This window comes from Alosa pseudoharengus, unplaced genomic scaffold (assembly GCF_046254945.1).
Source record: "Alosa pseudoharengus isolate Yale_2024_CS ecotype anadromous, Long Island Sound unplaced genomic scaffold, YU_APseudo_1.1 YU_APseudo_1.1_scf_2, whole genome shotgun sequence".
Classification (NCBI taxonomy): Eukaryota; Metazoa; Chordata; class Actinopteri; order Clupeiformes; family Clupeidae; genus Alosa; species Alosa pseudoharengus.
Window position 1 is genome coordinate 25,660,432 of NW_027468663.1, and position 27,792 is coordinate 25,688,223.

The 27,792-nt window shown below is 45.5% G+C and overlaps 2 protein-coding genes across 4 annotated transcripts in view; both read right to left on the minus strand.

The window, feature by feature from the left end:
- Positions 1-596, minus strand: part of LOC143133426 (transmembrane protein 212-like) — a 1,751-nt gene extending 1,155 nt beyond the window's left edge. Inside the window, exon 1 of the mRNA XM_076293191.1 lies at positions 444-596. Coding sequence (XP_076149306.1) covers positions 444-596 — 153 coding nt within the window. The remainder of the gene's footprint in view (positions 1-443) is intronic.
- Positions 597-1,695: 1,099 nt separating this feature from the next.
- Positions 1,696-27,792, minus strand: part of ppp2r3a (protein phosphatase 2, regulatory subunit B'', alpha) — a 77,271-nt gene continuing 51,174 nt past the window's right edge. For 2 of the 3 annotated variants that reach the window (XM_076294302.1, XM_076294303.1), the window contains exons 4-15: positions 12,297-12,578; positions 11,366-11,469; positions 10,936-11,038; positions 10,443-10,517; positions 8,548-8,634; positions 8,057-8,213; positions 7,421-7,469; positions 7,150-7,239; positions 6,363-6,538; positions 6,034-6,152; positions 5,735-5,841; positions 1,696-4,355 (exon numbers count right to left, since the gene is read on the minus strand). In XM_076294302.1, the coding sequence (XP_076150417.1) occupies positions 4,259-4,355; positions 5,735-5,841; positions 6,034-6,152; positions 6,363-6,538; positions 7,150-7,239; positions 7,421-7,469; positions 8,057-8,213; positions 8,548-8,634; positions 10,443-10,517; positions 10,936-11,038; positions 11,366-11,469; positions 12,297-12,578 (1,446 nt within the window). In that variant the 3' untranslated portion in view covers positions 1,696-4,258. Of the gene's footprint in view, positions 4,356-5,734; positions 5,842-6,033; positions 6,153-6,362; positions 6,539-7,149; positions 7,240-7,420; positions 7,470-8,056; positions 8,214-8,547; positions 8,635-10,442; positions 10,518-10,935; positions 11,039-11,365; positions 11,470-12,296; positions 12,579-15,073; positions 15,666-27,792 lie in introns of those variants that run through there. The other variant, XM_076294304.1, reaches the window with a different exon arrangement.

Genomic DNA, 27,792 nt, shown 5'->3' on the forward strand with positions numbered 1-27,792 from the left:
AGACAAAAAGGACTTGCTGCCATGCTTCCCTCGTCTGGTTTCAGAGGAAATGGTATAAATGATCAGACAAGTTTATCTAAAGTTATTGAAGCTATGAGAAGCAGGTATGCATGTAACTGCCAGACAGAATTTTGTCTATAGCTATAAATAAGGTAATACAAATTCTATTATAAAATGTTCCTTGATAGGAGCCAAGGGTTTTATAAAACCCTATAAGTGCTGATATTTACCAGTGATTTCCGTGTGTGGTCTCTACAAGCCATCAATGTACAAGACCCAGCCACGATTGCCTGTGAAAGATTTTCTATATTATTTTATTTTATTCATTATAATACCATGCAATTACACAGTAAACTGATACATAAACAATACAAACTACATTGCTTGTCTTGGTCCTGATTAGTTTGCTGTATTGCTGTATTGAGTGTAATTGATGTACCTACCAAAACTCCAACCCACACAGGGGCAGCGATCTTGGTGCTCCAGCCAAGATACCAGGGATTGTAGGTACCCATGGGAAAGAAGGCCAGTATGCCAGACAGAACGCTGGTAATTCCAAAACCTAGCTGGCATCCACTTACTTGACAGACCACCATGGCAGAAATGGTCCTAGGACTCCGAGTGCAATACTGACTTCTGGCATCGGCAATTGAAGTTACTACTATAAAGCACAACCACGGCAACCGTTGTCATTACACATACTTTTACACACAGCAACACATACTTTCACACACACACACACACACACACACATACACCCTGTCCGAGTGACACACACTCACAGCTCCATAGCTGTGTCAATGTTGAGATGAATAGCTCGGGTCCTCTCTGTTTGCTGACACATGGGTGTCAGTAGAGGTAAAACACCTCAAAAGGGCTTTTTCTCGGAGTCAGCTGGCCAGAGCAGAGACCCCTTCTCAGGACTGCCCGCGTGGGGGTCCTTCAGGAGAACGGGTCCCCGCCCAGGTAATACTGACCTACTTCATGCCCACCCCCCCCACCCCCTCCCTCTGGCATGGGCCTGCATTATGACCTGGGACATGAGTATCCCTCACCACACTTCTATGGCTGCTCATCTATCGCTCTGGACAAAAGCGTCTACAAAATACTGTAACTATAGCTATATAACTACATCTATGTTGGCCTGCTGCCAAAACCAGGGTTTGGTATTTTCTTCAGGAGAGCAGAGAAGTGTGGAACACGTGACAAATGTGCAGTAATCATTTCTTTATTTCTTCTCTAGACAAATCTTCAAATCAATTCTGCATCTGGTTTTGCTTTACTGTGATTTTAATTTCCTATTTTAACATTGTATTATTATTTGTTATAGCCTAATTATTTTAAATAAGTGTGCTGGGTCATGGGTGCGTGGGCAAGTCATGCTGCTCCGTCCAGTACTAGTCCAGTCCACTTTTTAATTCTAATTATTTATTTTATTTTTAACTTTGTATTATTTGTTAATGTTTGTCTTGGTGTCATGGGTGCGCTTGCGGCTACGCCGCTCCGTCATCGTCCCTCTGGCATCTCTTGTCTTGTGTGTCAATGTCTTGTGTGTGGAGCACTTTGGGTTGCACTCTGTGCATACAAAAATGCACTATATAAATAAAAGTGACTTGACTTGATTACTATAGGAGCGTAAAATCGTTTCAAATGCACAAATATTCAAGGTTAAAAGATATACAAAGTGCAAGTGGCTAATTCTTACATATCTTTATTTAATTTAATAATTTCAAAAAGGCAAAAAGAAAATAAAACAAAGGATGAAGGAAGGTAGAGGGGAAGGAGAGAGAGAGAGAGAGAGAGAGAGAAATAAAGTCATGCTAATACAAGAGCCAATTGATTAGAGCACTTCAGGAAATGCAGCTACTCATCACTCCTCACCTATGCAAGCAAGGCATACAAAGAGATAAAAGAAAAAGTGGAAAAGATAAAAAAAAATCAAAAAGAAAAAGGATTACACTCAAGAGTTTCTCAAAACAGATTCCGTAGCTGCAAGGTCTTTATACAGGGTGCAATTTTGCATAGAGTAATGAATGTGACCATGGGTTCCAACTTCAATTTCAAGTTTTGATTTTGGCAGTGTTTTTTTAGTTGTACTAATTAGCCTGATTGATATAGCAGTTTGTATTGCTCAGATAGACCCGCAGACTATAAAGGAGAGCTACAAACACATTGCTAAGATAAAATTATATCCAGTTGATTGTCATCTTGTAATGAATTTATACAAAATTCCCTCAAAAATAAAATAACAAAATGACACACAGATTCAGCTTACTGCACATAAGATAACACTGGCAATCACAGACATATCATAATTTAAAAATGCTTTGCCACTCAGTGGCTGAGTTGAACACATGGGAGAAACAAGACAAATAAAACAGACATTTACAGAGGCTATATAAAATAAATGTCCTACTATAGGGTCAGAAAAATAATTCAACTACAGTACACAGGCAGCTAGCTGTCACACATGACAATGGCTTGCAAAACTATGCACTTTTAGCATATATAAATATATTACACTAATTACAGAAACACACAAGTGTGGGCACTAACACTGTCCACTGGGGGCAGCACTGAGAGAGCGTGCTGGGTGTCTTTCAGTACAGGACTGGAGGAGTCACATCAGCCATCCACAGAGAAAAGGCGGAGACAGAGGACGAGGTGGAACCTCTGGTGATGTTGGGGGACATCAGTCATTAGATCATGTTGGCAGCCTTGAGTCCCCGGCTGCCTTAGCGTCCCTCTTAGGCATGACATCTGGGGGACCACTACCACAGACATGTAACGCAACGGAACGCAACATTTTGTTTATGTAAAGCACCTTGAATGACCCCTGTGTATGAAATGCGCAATATAAATAAATTTGATGTGATGTGATGTGATGTGATGTGTGATGACATGTGATGCGATGTGTGACTGTCTGTGACTGTGCAGGACGTGAATGATGTGAGATAAGGCACAGCCATCGTCAAAAAAAGAAAATGAATAATAAATCAGCCTAACATTTTAGACATTGTACAATTTCTGAAGGAATCCCGGTCATATTCTGAAGCTATAAATATATCCAGCAAGACAATTTTGAACAAAAACTTAATTAATATTGCAATATACTGTAAGTCCTCTGAAGCCCCGTGACTACATGACCAGCCTTGCTCATATTTTAAGAAGGATTCTTGGCTGAACATGGAGTTCTGGTTGACGGCAATATTAACTCCTGCAAATGCTTGGAGTGGGAGTTTGAAACAGTAAATATTGTTTCAAGATTGTCTGGACTAAGCCCCCAGTCTACATGTGAAATTGTATGCTAGATACAGATAAACTGCTGCATGAGGAAATGTTTAGATCTTAGACCTGTTATTTCTCACAGGCCTTCTCCCATATGCACTGTAAGTCACCACAACTCACAGACTACTACTATTCCCCATTGCCAATATAATCCATGTGCTGTTTCTGTGCAGTATTACATTTGACCACAGGGAGGCACAATTCACTCATAAAATCACATTGATTGTTCACAGGAAAGGTGTCCAACATGACATAGAAAAGAAAAGGCCAGTTTCTGTGTGCTATCACAGTCTTTCAGTATAGCAGAAGCTACACCATCTCAAACCCTGAAACACTGAAAGAATACCGTACGTAGATCGATTTAGTTACAGTTTGGGAGTCGAGTTGAGTCGAGCTTCTTTGCAGCAACGATGGGCACAACACAAAGCACACAAGAGTATGTCCACCTTCCTCTCGCTCCTTTGTAACATGTGGTAGCTGATGTCCTCATACTTCAAAGGCCAGTTTACGGTCATTTTTCCCACAAAATGGGTCTTGAAATGGATGGACAACATCTGCTGGCAGTTTGTAGTTTTGGGGGGTTGGGGAGTGGGGCTCAGAAAATGACCATTTCACTGCAGAAGTGGAAAATGTGATTCGCTCTACATGTTAAGACATATTGCACATAACAGAAAGCCTTTTGGTTTAGACATCAGCTCTCCTGAACCCCCATACACCCTCACATATTTTCTCTCTTGCGCACACACACACACACACACACACACACACACACACACACACACACACACACACACAGCTGTACAAACACATATACTCAAAAGTTCATTGTTTAAATGCAGAAAAAGGCAATTTTCCCTTTCAGTAGTAGAGAGGATGTGGACTGATAAGCCCCTCTCCCTCTCTGTCTTTCTCTGAATATTTATCTTCTTTGTCGTCCTACAGTTGAGAACAGGCCACAATGCCCGGGAGCTTATGCAGAGAGGTCAGATATGACCAGCTTGTCCATTTTATTCCCAATTTCTGAAGGGACTGTGAGGTCATCAGATTCATAGTCGTCCTCAAAAGACCTGGGGAGGGGGAGGCAGAAGAAACATTTCTGTATTGGGTCCTCATTATTCAATTTAAACATTTCTGTATTGGGTCCTGATTATCACATTTAAACATTTCTGTATTGGGTCCTGATTATCACATTTAAACATTTCTGTATTGGGTCCTGATTATCACATTTAAACATTTCTGTATTGGGTCCTGATTATCACATTTAAACATTTCTGTATTGGGTCATCATTATCACATTTAAACATTTCTGTATTGGGTCATCATTATCACATTTAAACATTTCTGTATTGGGTCCTGATTATCACATTTAAACATTTCTGCATTTGGTCATCATTATCACATTTAAACATTTCTGTGTTGGGTCCTCATTATTAAATTTAAACATGGTGTGGAAAGAAGCCCCCCTGAGACCAAGCCAGTCCTGACAGCTGTCCCTACCCAGATTAGCGAGAGGAGAGGCTGAATTGCTGCATGGACACTGCCATTGTGAGAGTGGGGCCAAGCACATACTGCATTGACCACTAGAGTCACGAAACAGTACTGGGTCACTTCACATGGCTAAGGCTTTCTCTTACACACAAGTTTTGCTTTATGATCATCGGTTTATATTTCCAAGTCAATGTCTAGATCTACAGTAGGGCCACCGCTACTTGATTGTCAGCACTACGTGTTTATGTGAGGGGTCATTTTCTACACAGTCAAATACACCTTGAGAATTTCTTTCCAAACACTTCAAATGTGAATGGCTGTGACTGTCACTGTTACCCTAGTGGTGAAGCTAGTTGCTAACGGTGTGACATGTACTAAGTCAACCACGATGGGATGGCTGTGACTGTCACTGGCTGTTTCTCAAAGTCAAGGATTCATGCTTGGTAGAACGAGCTCTTCCGAGTTAAATCCTTCAGAGACGAGGCAAGGCTTTTTCTTAGCATTTGGAAAACACACAATGGAACAGACTAGCGAGTGTGCAGGAAGCTGCAGGTGTGCGTTATTAAACATCATGCCTCCTGCGCGCTTCTTTTTGAAAAACAATGAATGGACCAGTCATTCTCCCACGTGTATAAATTTAATTATACATGTTTGATTAATTTACCAATATAAACCACAGAGCAGCAACTATTAAGCAACATCGTAAAGAGAAAAGTGTAATATTTAGCTTGCAATGGTGATCATTAGAAAATGCTTAAATACCCTTCCTAAATGCCTTATTTACACAATTACGGTGTGAGAGTTCAAAGTTGTCAAAATGATTTGAGCCCATATTTCATTTAGGTAACTTTGCATAGATTCCCATCACTGTTACCCCTAGTGGTGAAGCTAGTTGCTAACGGTGTGACATGCGCTAAGTCAGTCATGATGGGATGGCTGTCGGGGGCTACTAGCTTACCCATCTTGGAGCTGCTCGTTGGCCGTCTCCTCGGCAACCAGGATCTCATACTCCTCCGCAGCATACTTATCCCAGTCAGACGGCTCTGGGCTGTCACTGTCCAGATCCTGAGAGGCACAGCGCACACACACACAAAGTTCATGATTCATCCAAACATTTAAAAGAGTCTAACAGAAGCAAAGAAAACAAACTATTATATGGTTAGAATCATGAATAAATGTGGATGTCGATGAATGAATGAATGAATGAATAAAAAATGGGAAATGAATGAATGAATGGGAAAGTGACCAATCCCCCACCTTTTGCACTGCAAATGGATCTCTCTGCTCGTGGTCGAGATACTTCTCCAGGTTGAAGAAAGTGTCGAAGAATATGTGTGCCATCCTGCAGCGCTTGAGGTCACGTAACGTTATTTTACCTATGTTCAAACAAACACACACACACACACACACACACACACACACACACACACACACACACACACACACACACACATATTATAAGCATAAGAGGAATGCATGAGACACAGAAAGTAAAATTGATAGATTGACAGACAGAAAGATAGACAGACAGAGAGAGAGAGACAGACAGACAGACAGACAGACAGACAGAGAGACAGGAGTCCCACCTTGGCACTCTGGCTTGACCAGGTCCAGCATCTGGCACAGGAGATCGTGGAAGGGCAGCGGCTCGATGCCCATGCCCTCCATGCGCTCGCACTGCTCCTCATAGAAGTACTCCAGCTCGTACATGGACAGCACGCCGTCCCCGTCGACGTCCATGCAGCGGAACCAGTACTCAACGCTGAGCCAGGGACACAAGTACAAAATCAGTTACACATGGCGAGGGGTAGCAGGACCGCACATTTCATCACATTTCATCAGCCCCTTTGGCCAAAGGCTGACTCAGTAAGCTAACTCATTCTATATTGTATTTTCCTATTTTTGTAAAAAGCCATAACACAACTTTGAAAGTTTTGTAGGGAGATTGGGCCCCATTCTATTTCTCTTTCACTACTTTCTCCTGTACTTGCTTAGTTAGGTTCGTTTGTTATTTTGACCTTTCCCCATCCTGAAGTTTTATGCTTCCTGTTTCATAAATTAATTAAATTATTTTGATACAATTTACTGTAGTGTTATAAAATACTGGGTACAGGAGAAGGGACTCTCCACGTTGTTGATTAAGTTCCCCTAACCCCTTGAGTGAAAAAAGGCGATGCACATCAGCATCTTATCAATCTCATATCTGTAGAGGACTATGGCCCACACTTTTCTCTCTTATCAAAAAGTTTGGCTTGTAGAAGAGTGGAAGAGCAAAAGAGCTAAGAGATTAACGCTGGACACTTGTGGTCTTACCTAGACACTTGTGGTCTTACCGAGACACTTGTGGTCTTACCGAGACACTCATGGTCTTACCTGGTTGCATTTTTCTTGTCTTCTTCTGAGATGAGGAACCAGACAAACTCGGCGTAGCTCATGCGCCCTTCCCTCTGCACGGAGTTCCCTCTGCGGAGACAGGCCGGAAAAAAACAGTTTCAGATGGGAAAACACGGACTTCACAACACAGACACATGAGGGCTCAGAGAGGTGAAGCCACTGGAGGTGAACTCTCCATGCAGCTTATTGCCAGAGCCCGAGAGCACTCAGATATCTGATGTGATTTCTACCATGATGGGTGGTCCCTCACCTTGTGACCGCTCCAGAGAAGAGCCGCTCAATGATTCTGTTTGATGAGGCTGGGGAAAAGGAACATCGGACATGACGTTAGAGCAGGCTCAGACCGCTGCATATGCACCGCATCATTAAAGCCTTTGAACAGGGACAGATCCGTACAGTCCAGTATCTGAGGCTGCAACCTCACTATTCCAGCCCAGTATCTGAGGCTGCAACCTCACTATTCCAGCCCAGTATCTGAGGCTGCAACCTCACTATTCCAGCCCAGTATCTGAGGCTGCAACCTCACTATTCCAGCCCAGTATCTGAGGCTGCATCCTCACTATTCCAGCCCAGTATCTGAGGCTGCAACCTCACTATTCCAGCCCAGTATCTGAGGCTGCATCCTCACTATTCTAGTCCAGTATCTGAGGCTGCAACCTCACTATTCTAGTCCAGTATCTGAGGCTGCAACCTCACTATTTTTGTTTGGTTTGTGCCTCTCGTCCACCTACTACTCCAGTGTCTTCAAACTCCTCAAAACTCAACGATTTGAAGAACACTGGCGGCGGCATTTTCAAAATGTTGGCTTTGCGTACTTAAAACGTACTTAAAACGGATGTGTGTGGAGGCATCCTGAGATGATCACATGGGCCCTCTCTCCACTTACCATGGTCATTGTATCTGGCCAAGTCCTTGGGGTCAATGAAGAGGTCATGGTCAGTGTCCAGCTCCCAGAATTTACAGTAGATGACATAAAAGTGTTCATAGGAGAAGTAGTCTGTGATCTGGTTTATGTCGTCCTCCTCCTCCAAAAGGCCAAGGGTCTAACCACAAAGACATTGAGAAATCTTAAGCACTTCAAGCTACATTTTCACTTCTAGGACCACCACATGAATGAATATGCAGGCAGGTGATTGGACTGTTGCTCTTAAGTGGGTTTCTGGAGAGGTCTAGCAAACACGTCAAGATCTACAAAATTACAAGCTACAGTATGCTAACATAGTCACAATTATAAAGCAATGTCTAAATGGCTAACTGATACACTACAACATTGATTTATCAAGGTAGATGTTGAAAGCCCTGTCAGAAACGCATGTGAAGACTGTCGTCTGGGGCACTTATGGGCGAAGGACAGGGCTGAATCTGATCACGGCTCACCTGCAGGAAGTTACTCCTCCTCAGCTCCATCATGGAGATGCGGCCCGTCCAGGAGCGGTTCACTGTGTAGAATATCCGCTGTATCACCTGAACACACACACACACACACACACACACACACACACACACACACACACACACACACACACACACACACACACACACACACACACACACACAAGGAAGTTAGGCACAAGTTCAATGCTGTTACGAAGGTTGAGAAGCAGTGAATCAAGGCCTCCTCCCTAATTCTTTAGGGGCCTCTCCATGACCTCACGGGTCACCTTGGTCAGTCCTATTGAGGTAAGATCAGGAGTGGTCGTACATCTTCACTAGACAACCTTTGGTGACGTGATATGAACATAATGTAAACTGCCTCCATGGTGAACAAGCATGGGGGGTAAAGCTGACACAAGGTCAGTCAGCTGAGCTCTTGAGCCTGAGGTGAGCCTTCTCTCCACCGGCCATTAGTGCTTCATTACTCTGGGTGCACATGATCAATCATCTGTGGCTCGCTTACTTTCCATGAGGCTGATGTGACCATCAGGGGGACCAGCTGAAGGCTAGCTGATGATGACAATAGCCCCCCCACCCCCAACTCTCTACCCCCCGAGGTTTGGTTTCACAGAGCTGGGGCAGATTAGCGTGCGTTTCCTGGTAGACCTCCACTGCAGCCCCCCCCCCACCAGGGCCGCCCATCAGGGGTGTAAGTAATGCCGGGAGAGAGGAAGCGTCTAAATAAGGGCGTGTATAGGGCCCGCGGGGCTGCGGCCGCTACGCTGTGTATCAGTGTTTCCGTGATGTCAGGGCAAGCTGACGCCATCCCCCTTTCAGCCCAGCCAATGGCCACCCCCCAACCCCCCCCACAGCCCCCCCCCACCAACACCCTCCCCCTCCCTGCCCCTCTTACTCCTCCCTAGCACATGTTGCAGCTGCCCCTCCAAAGAGACAGACAGACAGACAGACAGACAGACAGACAGACAGGCAGACAGAGAGGTGGATAGGCGAGAATTAACCGGTTCCATTGTGAGCTCTAAAGCTACATGCACAGAACAGACTCTGCTTGCTGCATTAATGCAGCTACAGATGATTAGACATTTTACCTCAAGTCTACAGCAATGCCATAGTTTGCACAACATGAACTGATAAACTGCTGAGGTCAACAAGGAAATGAACAAGGAACACAAACATTTTTGGCGATACGGTAACAGAGGTTAGTAAGATAGTAAATGGAATCTGATGATCATGATTTAATACGCTTCTCTGGGAAAAGTTCGCTTCTCGGTCAAAAGTTTGTTTTGAGGAGTTTGTAATAAATTTGAGCTATTGTTATACATTTTACAAAACAAATTGCAAAATGCACAGCTGTATTCCATATTTTTAAAACAAGTTAAAGTTTAGTTCCCCTAAGAGTCATGAAAAACATGCTCCATTAGTTTTATTTTGACAAGAGAGCTCTGCCTTGCTGTCAGAATGGAAATGCACTACATGCACAAGCATGCACTGTCAGGTGTCCACACATTCCTCAAAATAAGATGGCCATACAGCACCGCTGGTGCCAAATGCAACTTGTCAGTCTATGTCAGTCTACACTCACAAATAGAGTGTGTAATGGTTCAGCAGCAATATAACACCAGCCAAGTCATATGAAGTGTTAGTGGTATCATTGATGGACCAGCAGAGGAAGGATGCCTTGGTGTCTGCCCCCAGGTAGTCCTACAATACCACGCATAGAGGTGCTCAGCATAGCAATAAACTCTTCAGTCAGTGCTATGGGAATATCATGGGCATCCATGAGGATTTAGTGTATGGAAGGACTCATACTCAATGGTTCTGTGACAGCTTTGACAGGAAAACTAGACCGCTCCAGGGTGAGGTGTGAGTTTGAGACTTACTGTTGTAATGTAGCGAGAGTGGAACTCGGGCGCATCTTTCAGAAAGGTCAGCCCTGGATGGGTGTCCACTATATCCTGAAAGATAAAAACACCGTACAGTGAGTTATGTTTGCCTCTTAGTAAATGTAAACTCCTCCATATATATGGTATGCTATGGAGACCACAGAGGATCATGGTGGGAATGCATTTTTATCCAGGTGGAAATTATTATATTTTTTTACGAGCTTCTATTGCGTGCCATCGCAAAGTTTTGCATTCCCGCATAATAGTTTTGCATTCCCTCGAAAAATCAAAAGAATTGCGAGGGAAATGCAAAACTATTGCAAAGGAACGTAAAAATATTGCAAAGGGGAACGCAAAATGAGCTCTACAAAGAAATGTCCAACTCAAAAACAAATAAAATGTCCCATGGCCCTTTGCGAGCTCCTTATGCTCATTAGTGCATATATGAATGCAAACAGAGGCTTCCAGGGGAAGGCATGGAGGATCTCACCTGTAGTAATGGGATCATGTCTTCCTGCTCCAGGTAGCTGCAGCCTGGTTTGGCTAGCAAGTAAATAAACTTTGATGCATCATCATGGCAGTTGTGCAGCAGCCTTTAAATGAGAAAGAAATATTTCAGTCGACTTTATGAGGAGAAAACTCACTGTGTCAAACAGGGAAACTAGGAGTCCTGCTTGTACATGTTGTTGCATGTCTATGTGCTTGTATAACTATGCATGTGTGCAGGTTCCTATGTGCATGTGCAGGATGGCTTCTTACTTCCTCCACATTGTATAACTATGCATGTGTGCACGTTCCTGTGTATGTGCATGTGTGCAGGTTCCTATCTGCATGTGTGCAGGTTCCTATGTGCACATGTGCAGGTTCCTATGTGCATGTGTGCAGGTTCCTATGTGCACGTGTGCAGGAGGGCTGCTTACTTCCTCCACATGGCGATAAAGGAGTGGACGGAGACAAAGCCAGTTCTCTCCCCACCGGCGCCGTTGAACATGGCCGCTTTCCAGTACAGAGGGCAGCCACAGGCCTGCAGGAAGGAGAGGGAGGGTTGGTCAGGCATACGCCGCATCAACAGATCAAATGAAGACAAAAGCAGAGTGGCCGACAGACTGCTGGACACCACCATTGTGCAGTGGACACTCCTACAATGGACCTGGTCCACAGGCCCTGCTGTGCATCTCCAAGGGAAAATAACAATAATAATAATAATAATAATAATAATAATAATATCATTTTCCCTTTATCTTCACTAGCCTGATGGTCCACGATGACAACAGTTTGCCACGTAAAGCAGCTGCATAAGCAAATGTTCTATTTTCTTAATAATATCTTCCATTTTGGTCAGTTAGTTTCAAAATAATTGTGGTCATTTGTGACTGCATCAGGTTTATTTTTCTGTTGACTAACGAGAAACATGCTGGCCCATTCCATAGGTGAACCCACCCTCAACATCTCCAACCCTTAAACATGAATTGTGTGATGACTTTGGACAAACCAGAAATAACAACACAACTCTATATGTCTGTCAAACTGTAATAATAGTATTATTAATGATTTGTTAGCATTTCATGATCGATTTTACTTTTAGCTAGTGGTGAGCTATTTGATAGACTCCCCCACCTCTGATCTCCATTGGGGATTCCTCAGGTCAACCCACACACACACACACACACACACACACACACACACACACACATACACACACACACACACACACACATCCCTCATGCCAATGTCACCATTCCAATTTAGTTTGTGCCACGTGCGTCCTTGACATGATGCCCTTGTCACCCATATCTAGATCTGTCTCCACATAACAGAGAGCAGGTGTGATCTCCTGAGTGCGTACTGTACCTTAGCGATCTTGCCCATCTCATAAATGTCCGCTTTCTCTTCTTCGAACTCGGTGAAGGCACTCTCGATTTTGCCAATGGCCTCGTCATAGTTGGCAGGGCAGTTGGGGATGCCTTTGGGGAAATAGAAGCGTGGAATGTTTATGGAGATGGGAGGGGGAGCGACCACCACGTAGTTGGCAGGGGGTGGTGGCGTGAGGGGTCGTGGGGTCGGCGAGGAGGGGGCCTGAGCTGGAGATGGTGGAGGAGTGCCAGGTTTCTTCTCTGGTTTGCTATTCTGTACCTGGATGGAGGGAGAGGGAGAGAGAGAGAGAGAGAGAGAGAGAGATAAAGAGAGAGAGTGAGAGAGAGAGAGAATGAAGCATTGTTTTGTTGGCACTCACCTCCACTTCTTAAAGTCTTATTGCACCTTTATAGCACAAACCAGATCCAGCTAGCTCTTCATTCATTCACTCATTTTCATTTGGTGTTTTCAGTGTAGGATGCCCCATTCAGGTGTAGCTCAATAAACCCATGCAAGTGTAATTAAGTGTAGCAACAACACTTGGGCATTGTTTCTGAGTGAGTCAATAACGTTGCGTTAACGCTGGACTCTGTAAGGGGACAGGATTCCATTTCAAAGGTGCCAAAGTCTGAAGCAGCCCACATTTGAGGGATGGACGGAGTGCCACACATGTTCCAGCTCAAAGCAGCCAGGGCGCAAAACAGCTTATCTTACTCGACCGGTAACCAAACCCACACATTTCTGACCACCACTGTGTAGAAGGACTCTGCCAGTATCTGTCTAGCAGGCCATAGTCAGGTGCAAAACTGAACTTAAAAAAAAAAAAAAAAAAATACAAATCGGTCATCATTCTGAGGTGAAAAAATGGACTCGGCGGTCAGTTGACGGGATGAGCTCACCTCTCTCCTCAGCATCACTGTGACAGGCCTCCTGTCAGAGGTGTGACAAAGACACTCAATCCCACTGATTCATCACGCCACTGAGCTTTGTGTGAATTTTACAAGACACCTACAGTGATGTGGGAGCACAAGGTCGGGCTAAGCCGGGCTTAGCTGGGCTATCCGATCCTCCCAGCACACCTCACAGGAACCGGGCCGGCCCGGATTACCAGCGCCGGACACACTAGCTGTCCTGCTGACGTGATGACAAGAGCTCCTCAGCACAACATGAGAGACCCCACTACCCACTACACTCTTCTCTGGACCCCTAAAAATACCCCCTTCCCAAAACACACTCTCACACACACACACACACAAACACATGCTACACCCCCTTCTGAAGATTATCGATTATCCAGGAACATATATATATTTATATATATATATATATATATATGTGGTCACATGGACATCTCTCATTGATATGACAGATACAAAGCAGCTTCAATGGATATAAAGCCTTTCTTTCTTTCTTTCTTTCTTTCTTTCTTTCTTTCTTTCTTTGCTTGTTTGATTCTTTCTCTCTCCTCTTTGACTTTCTTTCTCTCTGCCTTTCTATGAAGTGTCCACCACATGAACTTGAGAAACTTTGCACTCTGCACCTGTGCTGCTGTTTCCATTGGCTAGCAGTGTGGCCACACACACACACACACACAGACACACACAAACACACACACACACACACACACACACACACACATCATCTGCAGGGTAACTACAGCTGCTCAGTGACAGGTGAGTATGTGACGCTGATGCCTAAGCACTGCTGCATGAGCACGGCCACCTGAAATCTATGTGTCCACTGAGCGGCCAGAACACCATGGGCTCAGTTCCTGGTTGTCACTGTTGGGAGTTCAACATGGTAGAGCAGTGTTTCTCAAACTTTTTCTGACGAAGGACCACTTAACCAATAAAAAAGAAACGCACGGACCACCTAGCTAAAAAAAAAGATTAGACCTACTTCAACAGTATATTAGCCTACACAAAGGCCTACTCACTGAACCACCTTGCTTATTGTCTTTGCTTATCGTGTCAGAGGATTCATATGATTTAAACTGCCATATCTTACAGTGTTGAGAACTGTTTGGATTTACATACAAGTTGGTTCAATATTGCAAACAACTTGTCTATATTATTTTTTATCATGTCTGCTCGCGGACCACTTGGAATAGCTTGCGGACCACCAGTGGTCCCCGGACCACACTTTGAGAAACACTGGTAGATCATGTAGTTGCAGTTCCAGTGACGGTAATGTGTGTGTGCAGCAAATGAGCACAGGTTCCCATGTGTTCTACCCAGTAACTCACATGAGTTCACATTTACTGCATGTTTGACTGACAATCACACCCACTTGTTGCATTCATTTTTGTTCTCCGAGATGACATGATGCCGTACGCTCCGCAATTCAAACAGCCTATGGACCCAGAATACATCCACTCTGATGATGCATGTACGTACGACTTTCCAACACTACATTTTTACAACGTTGCCCCAGTGAGTAACAGGGCATGAGGAATCAAGCCAACATAAAAAGTGCCCAACAGCTGTGACCGAATGCTTGCTCCTGCATTCACCCACAATCCTCACCCCCCCCCCCCCCCCCACCACGCACCCCCCCCCCCTTCCCATGCTCCTATACCCAACATTCACTTTGACACTATACTCCTCCACCCACACACCCCCAACCACAACCCCCAACCACCACCTTCCAGCTCTATTAATAGGCATGTTGGTATCTGTCCACAAATAGCTTGTCTTCCCTGGCATGTGGGAGTTAGCGGCAGTGCTAGACTCAAAGCGGCGTTTGCCGGTGCGGGCTCCGAGCTCTCTACTGACCTGTGCTGCTTGCTGGAAGGACTTGAGCCTCTTCTTGAAGCGCGATGGGAGCACAAAGTCACAGCCCCTGGCCAGGAAGGCCAGCTCCCCTCTCAAGTCAGGATCCAGCCTCAGAGAGGTCTCTTTAATCATCATGTTTAAGAGGACAGGGCCTCCACACACGACACCAAACGTCCACACAAGGCTTTGCTTGTTTTTTTTTTTTGTTTAGAAAAAAATCACAAGAAAGAAAGAAAAAAAAAACAGGCCTCAGTAAAGAGGCCTTGACCGTAAAGAGAGATGGCAAAAAAAACGAGAACCCGCCACTCGTAGGGTCCTCAGTGACTTCCCCAGCCAGTACCGAGAGATCTGACCTCCTCTGGTACCTTCAGTGGACAATCAGCCTCTTTCTCTCTCTTACTCTCTCTCTATCTCTCTCTCTTTCTCTCACTTCCTCACTCTCTCTCTCTCTCTCTCTCTCTCCTCCTCTCTGTCTCTCCTTGTGCTCATGCACACGTGCGGTCGCACACACGCCGACAAACACTCACGCTCACTAAACTCCACTCGTAAGGGGGCTCTGTCCAGGAGAGCAAGCTGCAGGGCTCGGTCAGAAAGGAGGGCTTCCCAGCGTGCTGCCCGCGCGTGTAGTCATCGGAGAGCTGGAGCATGGTGCCCTGTCAGGGCCGGCCGCCTCGGCCACTTCAAAGGCCTCCCACACAAGGAGGGGTTCCAGGAAAGAGAAGAAAAAAAGAAAAAGAAACGCGAACACACTCACACAGGCAGACAGGTGTGCGCACGCTCACAGTGCACTGCTCTAACGCACACACAAACACACACACACGCACGCCAGCACGCACGGATGCAAGCGCATTAAAATGCACTCAGGGCTTCAGTCGCTCTGGTCGGATTTGCACGGCTTAGTCTCTCGCTTCCGAGGCGAGCAATGGCTCCGTGCGCGGCGAAACATGACCCAGGCTGGGGGTCTAGGGATTGCGGAAGGGACGCGTTTCTGCCCCCTCTCTCGCTCTCTCTTAGGCTGTCCGGACCAACAGGGGGACCACGTGTGTGTGTGTGTGTGTGTGTGTGTGTGTGTGTGTGTGTGTGTGTTTGCATGTGTCTGTGTGTACTGGGAGAGGGGCAACGTGTCAAATGTCTTTGAGTATTTGTGAGTATATAAAGTGCATTGTGGGAGAGGAAGTCCCCCCCTCCCCAGTCCTCACACACACACACACACTTCAGCGACCATTGGAACAGCCAAAGTTAGACACTGCATGTACACAGATGAAGAGCAACTTGGTGCCATCAGGAGTTTGTTTACACACAGGCCTGATATGGGACTAGGGTGGGACTGCTCAAGAGGAGAAGTGAGACCACTGGGTCCAGAAAGGACACTGGCGGTGAGCTGGGCAGGGCACTTTCACATACACACTCTTTAGTCAGTGGTTTTACATCATTATACCAGGAAAGGAATGGAGGATTCTCCCCAAACAATGTATAAATATATCAACCCCTAACCGGACAGGCTTGTAGCCTGTCAGGCGATGATCCACTCATTGACACATGCTTTAAGTGCAATAGCTTTCTCTTCTCAACGTTGTCCATGTCCAACTCAGGCCTGAATGCTCCCGGATTTAGGATTATTTCCCATGTTTTTTTATTTCCATGGACAACGATGGACATGTGCGGTGTTCTCCTCAGAGCTTGGGTTTATGTATAGCATGTTGCTGAGCATGCTGGGAAAGACTGAGCGCTCACACTGCTCTCTTGAGGCACGGACACGGAAGGAATGTTGACAGTTTGCCAGACATCTCTTTGTTCTTTTCACCCCCCACTACCTTATCACAGAACCTGCTAACACAGCGCAGTCATCTGAATATAGCCAACATGTTCACCTCAGCAGCTGAGGTGAACCTCTATTAGTCCTTGGTCTTGGACTAGCGACCCAAAAACAAGGGGACTGCTGGGACCAAGACAAACAGGCAAGATCTCTTTTTGGTGGCACAAGAATTAAGATGAATATCTTTACATGCAGGCACCAGAGTGTGACCTAAGTGTTAACGCAGTGATATCTTCTGCTGCTGTATCAGCTATCAACCAATACATTCGACGTCGACGTGGCCAAATTCTTCTGCTTCTTTTCAGACTCGATGTCGGAGTGGCAACTCGAAGACGAAACCAGATAAGAGGAGCGGCAGGCACCTGCTCCTTAAGAATGTTGGCAGGGAGCGAGCAGGCTGGGCGGGCTGAGGGCAGGCGCTGAGGACAACTCACTCACAACGCCACGCAATCAAGTGTCGGCAAGCCCTGACAAACTTCTGCACTGCACCGGCTTCTCCCACAAGCTCGCTCAGTTACGTCTAGTGGGTTTCACATAGTAATAGTCTAATAGTACTTGTAATAGTGGTCATCACAAATATAATTTCAAGAAACTCGAGTTGCCAAATTAAGTTTACACTGCCATCTAGTGTCAGGACACAGGTGGTGCAGTGCAGAGTCTTCTTATCTCTTGACTTAGAACTGGTCCGTATGACGCGTCTGTATTGATACTTACCAGACTGCATAGCAGCGCAGCTAGCGAAAGCTTAAATGCGTTTTATGTGACAGGATGAAGGTGCAGCAGAATTTACGCTGAGCAATGGCGGAGCGCTAAACTCCGTCACCCCCGGCCTCTGCAGCTACACCCCCCACCCCCACGCCTATCCCCCAGGCCGTACCACTGTTGCCGTATAAATACCACCTGCCGACTGCAGGCCTCCTGACATTTCAACTGCACATAGCAATCCCAGAATCCCCTGGCCTGTCTTGGACAGCTGCTGGGGGAATATCAAACACATCAAGATGCCAGAGTGGCTAGGGTAGGGTAAGGTAGGGCAAGGGCTGCAATATGCTGTGTGCTTTCCAGTATTAAATCTGCCCAACACAATTTCCCTTGCTTTCTCAGCATTTCCCAGCAACTGTTAAGTAAAAATAAACGGCTTGCTACACTGAACACTGAAGCTTAAAACTGATGAAGTGTATCGATATTCCATGTTAGTTAATCCAATCACTACTCAGTTTTATCACCTCAGCTACTGTGCCTTCAACAAAACCAAAAACAATGTTAATATTGTTCTGATTTAAGTTAATGGAATTTCCCTGTTAAGTGCCATATCCAAACGCACCATGTAGAAGAAGCAGATTCATACACAATGTCATGGACATTTTCAATGTGCCCAACTAATTACACGTACCGTGACCAACTAATCAAAAAGTTTATTGTTTACACTTTAACTGCAGGGAAAATCCCCCTTGGAGCACCTCAGGATTAGCTCCCAACAGTGCCAACCAGGAACTGAAGCCATGGTGTTCTGGCTGCTGCATGCCCCTACAACAGTATCACATGTGGATAGCACAGCTATCATCGGCCCTCCCACCTCAGGATCACTTTTGACATGTAAGCCAACACGATTTTATTTATGTCGGGCCTGCAGGGGACTTCTGGAAGTGTCCGCGTGCTTCATGTCTGCACAGCTCATCTGGCTGCCAGTCTGGCTGCCCTCACCCGGCTGTGCCTGCCCCCGCCTCTGCCCCTGCCCCTGCTCCTGCCCCTGCTCCTGCCCATGCTCCTGCCCCTGCTCCTGCCCCTGCCCACTCCTCCTGCCCCCGGCCCTGCCCTGCCCCCGCCCCTGCCCCTGTGCCTGCCCCTGCTCTTGCCTCTGTGCCTGCCCCTGTGCCTGCCCCTGCCCCTGTGCCTGCCCCTGCCCCCGCCCCTGTGCCTGCCCCTGCCCCCGCCCCTGTGCCTGCCCCTGCTCTTGCCCCTGCGCCTGCCCCTGCCCCATGTGCCTGCCCCTGCCCCTGTGCCTGCCCCTGTGCCAGTGCCAATGCCAGTGCCTCCGACCCAGCACTAGCACTACAGAGTATGTGCCGCTGCTCCATCTGGCCATACAAAGTCATAAGTAGCATAAATGAAATAACATCTGTGACTGAATAAGATATAAATAGGTTAAGTTAAGTTTTGCTGTCCACACACAAACACACACACACGCACATACATACACACACACACACACACACACACACACACACACACACACACACACAGACTCATCCTCAATGTGAGAACTCGAAACCTACTGACGACTTATGTCACACTAGCTGGTAAATGGTAAAGATATCCTATAGCCATACCAGCATGGGGCCTGGTAATACAATGAGAGAACATCTAGTTTCAATAGGGAACGTCCTGTCACAGTCTCATCTCTCACGCCAGGCCCTTCAGAGACCAATAAAGCACAGTACATCACAACACATATGCGCGCACGCACACACACACACACACACACACACACACACACACACACACACACACTCTCACCACCAAGGCTATCTTTTAGCCAACAATTTCCTGTGCAGTCATACTAACTGACAGACCATGCAAAGCATGACTACTAGTTTGGAAGAAGAGAGTGCACATAGCGTCACCTCTGGCCTTACATATTTATAGGCGAGTGGGACTCAGAAGAATCAGAGGTGAATCTGATCTGCATGTAACGTGAGAAATGCTATGACCCCTGTCTTGGTCCAGCACATGCTCTCTAGGGAACAATCCCGCTGCGTGGGAGTGGACCTCAGGCCCTGGGGCTATTCAGATAGTCTCCTTCACTCATGCCTGACCCTTTAGACTGTTTTATCAAACATTTCCGTGGACAAATTCATGGGATAAGATCACTCGCCATATGTTTCTCATTGCGGGAATTCGTCAAGATTATTTATGCAGCTGGAATGACTGGGAACCACGTTTTTAATATTCAGGTGCGATCAAATACCAAAGAATGTCAAGGCTCTGACAGCGGTGACTGTGATGCTGCCAGATAGAGTTTGCTTAGTTTGTCCACTGGCCAGACATGCATGCAACTGCACAGCAGATACAGAGTGATCCGGAACACGAGCTGGCTGTCAAGGATACTGCATAATAATTCCCTCTCCAAGTATCAAAACAATACAAATGCGGGCGGGGGGGGGGGGGTGGGTGCAAGCACGGTGTGGAGTAGTCTTTTGGAGCTCAGATCCGACTCTGAACGGCACGTTTAGCAGACAGGCTGGTAACTGAAACGAGCCTTGCCTGGTGTGAAACTGCCAATTATTCCACAGGGCTGAGAACAAGCACCAGCACAGCGTTGGACACAGATGTGGGCAGCGAGGAGCGAGGGTCAGCGGTGACCGCAGCCCAGGACGGAGGGGTGCGGGTGCAGAAGGGATGAGGAGAGAGGGGAGGGTGTGCTGAGGTCAGGTACTTGCTGAGGTCGAATCATCAGCGTTGGGAATCCCTTTGAAAGAGGACAGCTAATACTGGCAACCTTGGCCACCTCCTCTTCTTGCTCTCTCTTCTCTCTCTCTTCCTCTCCTTCTGTCTCTCTCTCTCTCTCCACCCATTGGTCACTCCCACTTTAGAGAGGATAACTTGTATATCTGGCTGGTCTCTAGTGTCCCTGTACGTCCTGTACTTGTGGAGTGGGGGGCCAATAAACCCCCACCACCACCTAACTCAGACCTCAGTGACAGCTCAGATGGGGCACAGGGTGTTAGGCTCTGGGGGGACATCTGGTGAATGTCGGCCCCTAGTGGAGGCCAGGAGACTTGCACCACCCGCATCCAACCCCAGTCTCCCCCTCAGAGATTCCACTCCTTATTTGTGACCAGAGGTTATTCATCTAAGACTACAGGGGAAGCTCAGCCTCCTCTAAAATATCACGGAAAACTGCATCAAATAATACTGTATAACATTAGCCTATTATTCCAACTAGAACATGCTAAAAACTTATTCAACTTCATGGATAGTTCGTTCAGCAATAAGGTTTTGCCGGTCATCTATTGTGATTTCGGACCCCTAATACATTGCTGTGACGACACAATCCATCAAAAACCCCATAGAAGCTCGGCATCACTGGACTTTCAATGGCACTACAGAGTGGGCTGATCTCAGTGCAGAAACCTAGATGTATATAGGATAAACACCACAAAATAGTCATTTCGAGGAAACGCCTGACGTCTCTGGGAGTGACTGGGGCAGTGGGATGGCCCCGACGTCGAGCTTCTGTATGATGATTGGAGGAACTGTCATAGTGACTGGAGTTGCTGCTTAAATTCTCATAATAGTTATAGCCAGATAGCTCACTATATAACTGTGTAGCCTGGCTATGTTATGCTAATTTTATATGTTAATATTTGAATTTTAAAAGCCATTTGATAGGGGACGGGGAAATTCAAAATAAATAAATAAGAATAAATATATAAAATAAAAATAAATAAGAAAACAGCACGGCAGATGAACGTACATACAGTAGTAGTCACAGAGAAATAACCAAAGTGGACTGGTCAAATGTAGCCAAGCCAGCTGCCATGTCTCAGAATAGACCAAACATATACTGTTTGGTCTATTCTGGGTATTGGGATCATTTTTTCCCTCAAAGAACAACACAGCACCTTAATAATATTAATTTATTAATTAACCATTTTTATCAGAGCTTCCTCTGTTCCAAAGAGCAGCAACCACCACTGTGTGTGACATAGTGAGGATGTCTGACATTTGTCCTCATGGGGGCAGTAGTGAAAAGGGGGACGTGTTGAGGGTTAGGGGGCATGGTGGTGCCACTTTCTTTTTTTCATTTCAGCAATTTCTTCACTTTCTCATGTAATTATGGCTGGGATGTAATCATGCAATTATGGCTTTGATGTCTAAACTTTTCTTCAAGCCCCATGTACTTGTTTCTCGGGGCATTGCACTGCTGAGCGTTCAGTCCTCAGTGGTCCTCCATAGACTCATGGGGCTGAGGAGCTCTGCTAGTCTTGGCTGGAATGATGGGATGGGCTCAGAGAAGGATACTTCTGAGGTGCCTTTTGACCCGTACACTCAAGCCAGCCAAAACAACACAGCCAGCCACCGCTGTCATAGAGAAGCTGCATCATATATCTGGATTTTGCAACCTAGATTTCGTAATAATTGCCCAACTTTAAACACAATGTCAAATGCAAGCTGGGTCAGGCAAAAGGGGTGAGGGGAGTAGTGTGTGTGTGTGTGTGTGTAAAAGTGAGAGAGAGAGAGAGGGAAAGAGAGAGACGACTGTATTTGTTTGTGTTTGTGGGTAAAGATGGCTAGAGAGATAGAGAGAGAGGAGAGAGAGAGAGAAAGAAAGAGACAGATAGAGAGAAAGTGCATCATATATGTATGTGGGTATGTTCAGCTTTTTGTATTGTATAATAACTGCTTTGGCAATACGAGTGACCTTGTCATGCCAATAAAACATTTTGTATTTGAATTTGAAAGAGGGACACTATGTGGTTGTGGGTAAATGGGGCTAGAGAGAGACCGAGAGAGAGAGAGGGCATATCAAAGAGAGTGGGAGAGAGAGAGAGAGAGAGAGAGAGAGAGAGAGAGAGAGAAAGAAAGAGAGAGCATATCAAAGAGAGTGGGAGAGAGAGAGACAGACAGATAGAGATAGACAGAGAGAGAGAGAGAGAGAGAGAGAGAGACAGAGAGAGAGACAGAGAGAGAGATAGGTGGGAGAGAGGTGTCTGCCAGTCTATGTGTTTGCACGTGTGCAAGCACGTAAAACGATATCCTCAGATAAAGCCTTTATTTCAGCACCATGCAGGCACCAGGCAGACTTTATATACTCTCACACACACACACACACACACACACACACACACACACACACACACAAACTGAAAATAGAAATGGCAAATGCCATCTCCATAGAGATAACCCTTTACCTGGACTCCCTGGATGTGTTTTGAAATGTGCTTCTATAAAAGAGACGTCATGTAAAAACACATCAACATACACACACACACACACACACACACACACACACACACACACACACACACACACACACACACACACACACACACACAAACACACACACTCACACACACTTAATCTAGCCAGCACGAGGAAGTTGATTTTATGAGGGCCTACTCTATTCTTGGCTGCCTTTCCTCTAAGAAAAGCCACCCAACTCAGGCTATCATGACCTCTCATTAGATTACAGCCCATGAATGCAAAGTTAGCCCACACAGCTCCTAACGCTGTAAAGACACTTTCAGAATATCACCGCTAAGAGACACATACTTAACAAATACATACAAACTCTGGACATATATGACATATCTACATTACAGATATACCACAAATGTAGAGAGTGAAATGCCACTACAACTTAATCTGGCATTGGACTCGGTTTTACTCGAGGTGACAGTGCTTTAACATGATGCAACACTTCCTTCAATGACAGGCGGCAGGTTTAAATCTCTGTGTGGTCTAAGCTGCCAGACTGCAAAGGATGGACAGGAACAGCCCTGATATTCTGTGTCAGGGTTTTGTGCTGTCTTCTTCCCAAATATCAACACAACACAACACAACACAACACAACACAACACAACACAACACAACACAACACAACACAACACAACACAACACAACACAACACAACACAACACAACACAACACAACACAACACAACACAACACAACACAACACAACACAACACTACACTACACTACACTACACTACACTACACTACACAACACAACACAACACAACAAACAGACACACACAAACAACCTCCCCTCCTCCCCTGCCCCCACCCTCTCCACTTCTCCAAATGCGTTGTCCACATGCTGGTGTTGACCACTTATGTGTTATCTATTTCAGGGCCGGTCACTGTGGAGGCCAGTGCTGCCAGGCCCAGAAGAGCCAGTAATGGTGTAATCAAATGTAATGCAATGTAAATCAAATGTGAAGGTAATGAACAACAAGGTTTCCTCCACATGTTCATGCACATATTTCATTCATGCTCTAACCACCAGCAACATTAAACAACACCAAGGTGTGCAACTAGCACAAACATTATTTGACCCTCAGGTACTTTATAAACACACATACAGTCCTTTCCCGTGCATTAGCTGCATTTTAAACATATTAATATCATATTAACTGCCCCTGTGTATTAACCTCATAGCTGAAAAATTACATCTTACATTGTAAAATCAATGTATAAACCTCGGCTAATAGTTGGGAAATGACGGTACTGCTTTACAGTAACGGAGTTAGCAGGCCCTGTGTTTTGTGGGGACCTCTGAGAGGACTTTGAGTGGATGTGTGCACACAGGGCTTCCTTTGATCACTGCTGGGCTCAGCAGACACATATCAGGAACTTAAGAGCTTCTCAGGAGTGACATGCTGGCCTTGCTGCTTCCTGTTCTCATGAGGACTCATGAGGACTGAGTGTGTGTGTGTCTGAGTGTGTGTTCGTGATGTGTGTGTGTGTGTGTGTGTGTGTCTGGGGGGGGGTGGGCGGAAGGATGATGATGAAAAAAGGAAAGGCTATGGAGATGGGATGCAACACAAAACCAAAGATCTTCCACTATGGCTGGGAGAGGAGGGGATATCAGTGAAGTATGTGACGGAGGGAAGACACCCTGAGGCTCAGTAGGAGAGAAGCAAGTCAGATAGACCTCTCAAAGGACAGTGCAGTTTGTCATAGATATATACACTAGATGTCGCCTTCTGCTTCTCAGCATGCGTCAACACCGCCGCCATCATGGTACAGGGATCTGAAGCGCTAAACCTGTATTGTCAGCGTTACCTATTTAGCGACGTTTGGCCATCCCCAGCGATATAAAAACTTTTTAGCGATTAGCGACAAATTTGGGAACTTCTCACAATGATGGCAGATCGGCTTCTTTGTTGTTGAAACATAAGAAAATCACCTTTCTCATGGCTTTGTCATTTATGAATTCAGCTACATCTCGTTTGCCCATGGCACTGACCAATGATTATAAAAGTAACGACTGGCGTAGCCTATGTAGTAGCAGAGATAAATGTTCTACAGATCTACAGCAACTTCTGGTGAGATTACAACTTACATGAGTAAACGAGACGAGGGATATGTGGCCTCAACCAGAGCCTGTCTACGAAGAGCCTGTTTACTTTCATTGTATCGAACCTGGTTGCAGTTTACTCATTGTTCCTTTAGGGGCCGCCGCTAGCTACTGCAGAATGAATGGGAGTCTATGGGGCTAGACGGGTAAAATGTATCTTTATTATCGTCTTAAGCTTAGTTTTCTCTAGACTCAACCATAAATACATGCCTGTCAGTTGGAACAACCCAAAAAACTGGATAATTGCTTGAGATTTTGACGATTTATGGTGATTTTATTTTCGGTAGATCTTTGCCCAGATTGACGCTAATGCATTATAGAGGAGTGGATCACTGAAGCAAGATGGCATCTCGATTGACGCATTCGTTCCAATGAACAGCAGTAGTCAAGGCGACATCTAGTGTATATATCTATGGCAGTTTGTGACAGAGTGTGTTCCTAATGAGGCGTATAAACCTATATGAACCACTAGATGGCAGGCTTCCCTTGCTCATTTAGCAGAGCGCACCCCTGCCGTCCAATCAGTGTCATTTTCAACAGGACAAACTTTAACTTACACCCTCTGAAAACACTTCTCTAAAGGATTGAGTAAGAGCACAGCTATCATATTACCACATGACACGGATTCTATTTTCAGAACACACACGCACACGCACGCACACACACACACACACACACACACACACACACACACACACCCCAACATACATAGACAGTCAGCCAGTCACACTTTCCAGGCAGGTTGACTCACTTTTCTTGGCTATGTTGAGTGACTAACTACCTTTCTAAAATATCCCTTTTTCCCTAAAAAGAGAGCGGGCACATCTTGGAGTCTTCACTGGGCAGAGGAGGAGGCCTGAGAATATCTGAGTCTTAATCCCGCGCATGCTGAGTGCCTAGGTGTCACGCTTGCTGTCGTCACAGCCGAGCGTTTACAGACGTATCACGTTTCTGGGCTAAAGAGAGCTCTAGGGAACAGATTTCAGCTTTAGACTTTGTTTTGCAACTCTGTCACTTCAGCTTCTCTCGCCTCCACCCCTCAATCCACCTCACCCCATCCCACCCCACCTCCCCTCCCCCACCCCTCCCAATCCCTGGACACTCTCACGCTTTCCCAGCAGAGGCCTCAGCTGCAAAAACAACCCCACCTAGGGAGAAAGCCCCCCAACACTGACAACACAGGCTCACTCACGACTGCTGGGCCGCTGAATAGCAACCCAGCCTCTATATATATATATATATACTTTATATACTTTTTAGCCGGATTGTGGCCACACTTATACCTTTTCTTAATATAGTTATATATATATATATATATATATATATATATATATATATATATATATATATAGTTTTTTCTATAGTTTTTTTATATTACCTTGCCTACTCTCTGATATGTCCATATTTATTTTATGTTGGTCTCTAGACTTTATTCTTGCACTGTTGGACTTACTCATTTGTAATAACAAAGTATCTATCTATCTATCTATCTATCTATCTATCTATCTATCTATCTATCTATCTATCTATCTATCTATCTAATTGATCCCCAAGGGGAAATTCAAGAAATATATGGGTCTGGTTATAAGGTTGGGTGTGGGTGTGAAAGGTCAATCGCTAAGATCTGAGCACTTTTTTTTAATCGGGCATTTTTCTTTTCAGGAGAACGCAACTAGTGAAACTCCTGTATGGAATGTGTAATATGGAGCGAGGCCAAAGAGAGTTTGGTTAGGCTAGACAAAGAGAGAGGTTGTGTTTGCAAGTCTTGTGATATATTGCTAATAACCAACTCACTTCTCACATCTCACTTGGATGGGGGGGCAGGGTTGGTGAGAGGGATTCCCAGACTGTCCGGAATCTGGAGCAGCGGGGATGATGGGTAATCCCTCAGCTAAACACTCCCAGACTGTGTCCAAAGGCCAAACTGGAAAAAAGGCAACTCTGTCTCCTGGACATATTATCCAAATATCCAATGGCGTAACGGTCAGTCACACTCGTCTTTGTAAACTTGCGGATAACTCCAATATGCCCAACATGCTTTGGGAGCTTTTTGAAGAAAACTTCACCACCATTCACTGGGAAAATGACCAAACCCATTCAACATCGACATCTCTGGAAACAATACAACCCTAAACTATTTGAATAATATTCAAATAGTTTAGGGTTGTATTGTTTGCAGAGATTATGTTAACTATGCTAATTACGGTTCATTAATTATGACTTATTATACACCATTTTTCCATCACATTTTCACCACAGTATTCAAAACCCACAGGAGGACACCGAGAGGAGGTGGGGTAGATGAGACCGTGCGAGGTCCTGGACATATCTCCTGGACCACTGACGCACTGAGGCCTGAATCCCGTCTGCTCGTCTTGTGCGGCAAACCAACACCGCGTCTGTCAGGCAGCCCAGCACAACTATGGGAACGCGGCCACTGTGAACACACACACCAGCCACAAGCGGATAAACGCACAGACCAGCAACCCACGGCCTGCCGACCCTCAACTCTTCCACAACCCAGTGGCAGCACTGCTCCCTTCACGCCAATTATCCAAACCCAATCCCACAAGCAAAATGAGTTTCAGAGATACTCATTAGGGCTAGCTCTCAAGTTTACACTGCGCCATTTATACTTTTAAACCCACAAGGAAGAAGCACAATGTGTCTTCTATCAGTCTAACTGAGTCACCAAAGATGGCTCCACTTTGGTGGAAGGCTTACAGAAGAAAGCAAATATCGCTATCATTTGTGGGAATCACTGTCAACGTTTCAGAATTTCAAAATGTACCCTGATTCAGCTTTAGTTTCAAATT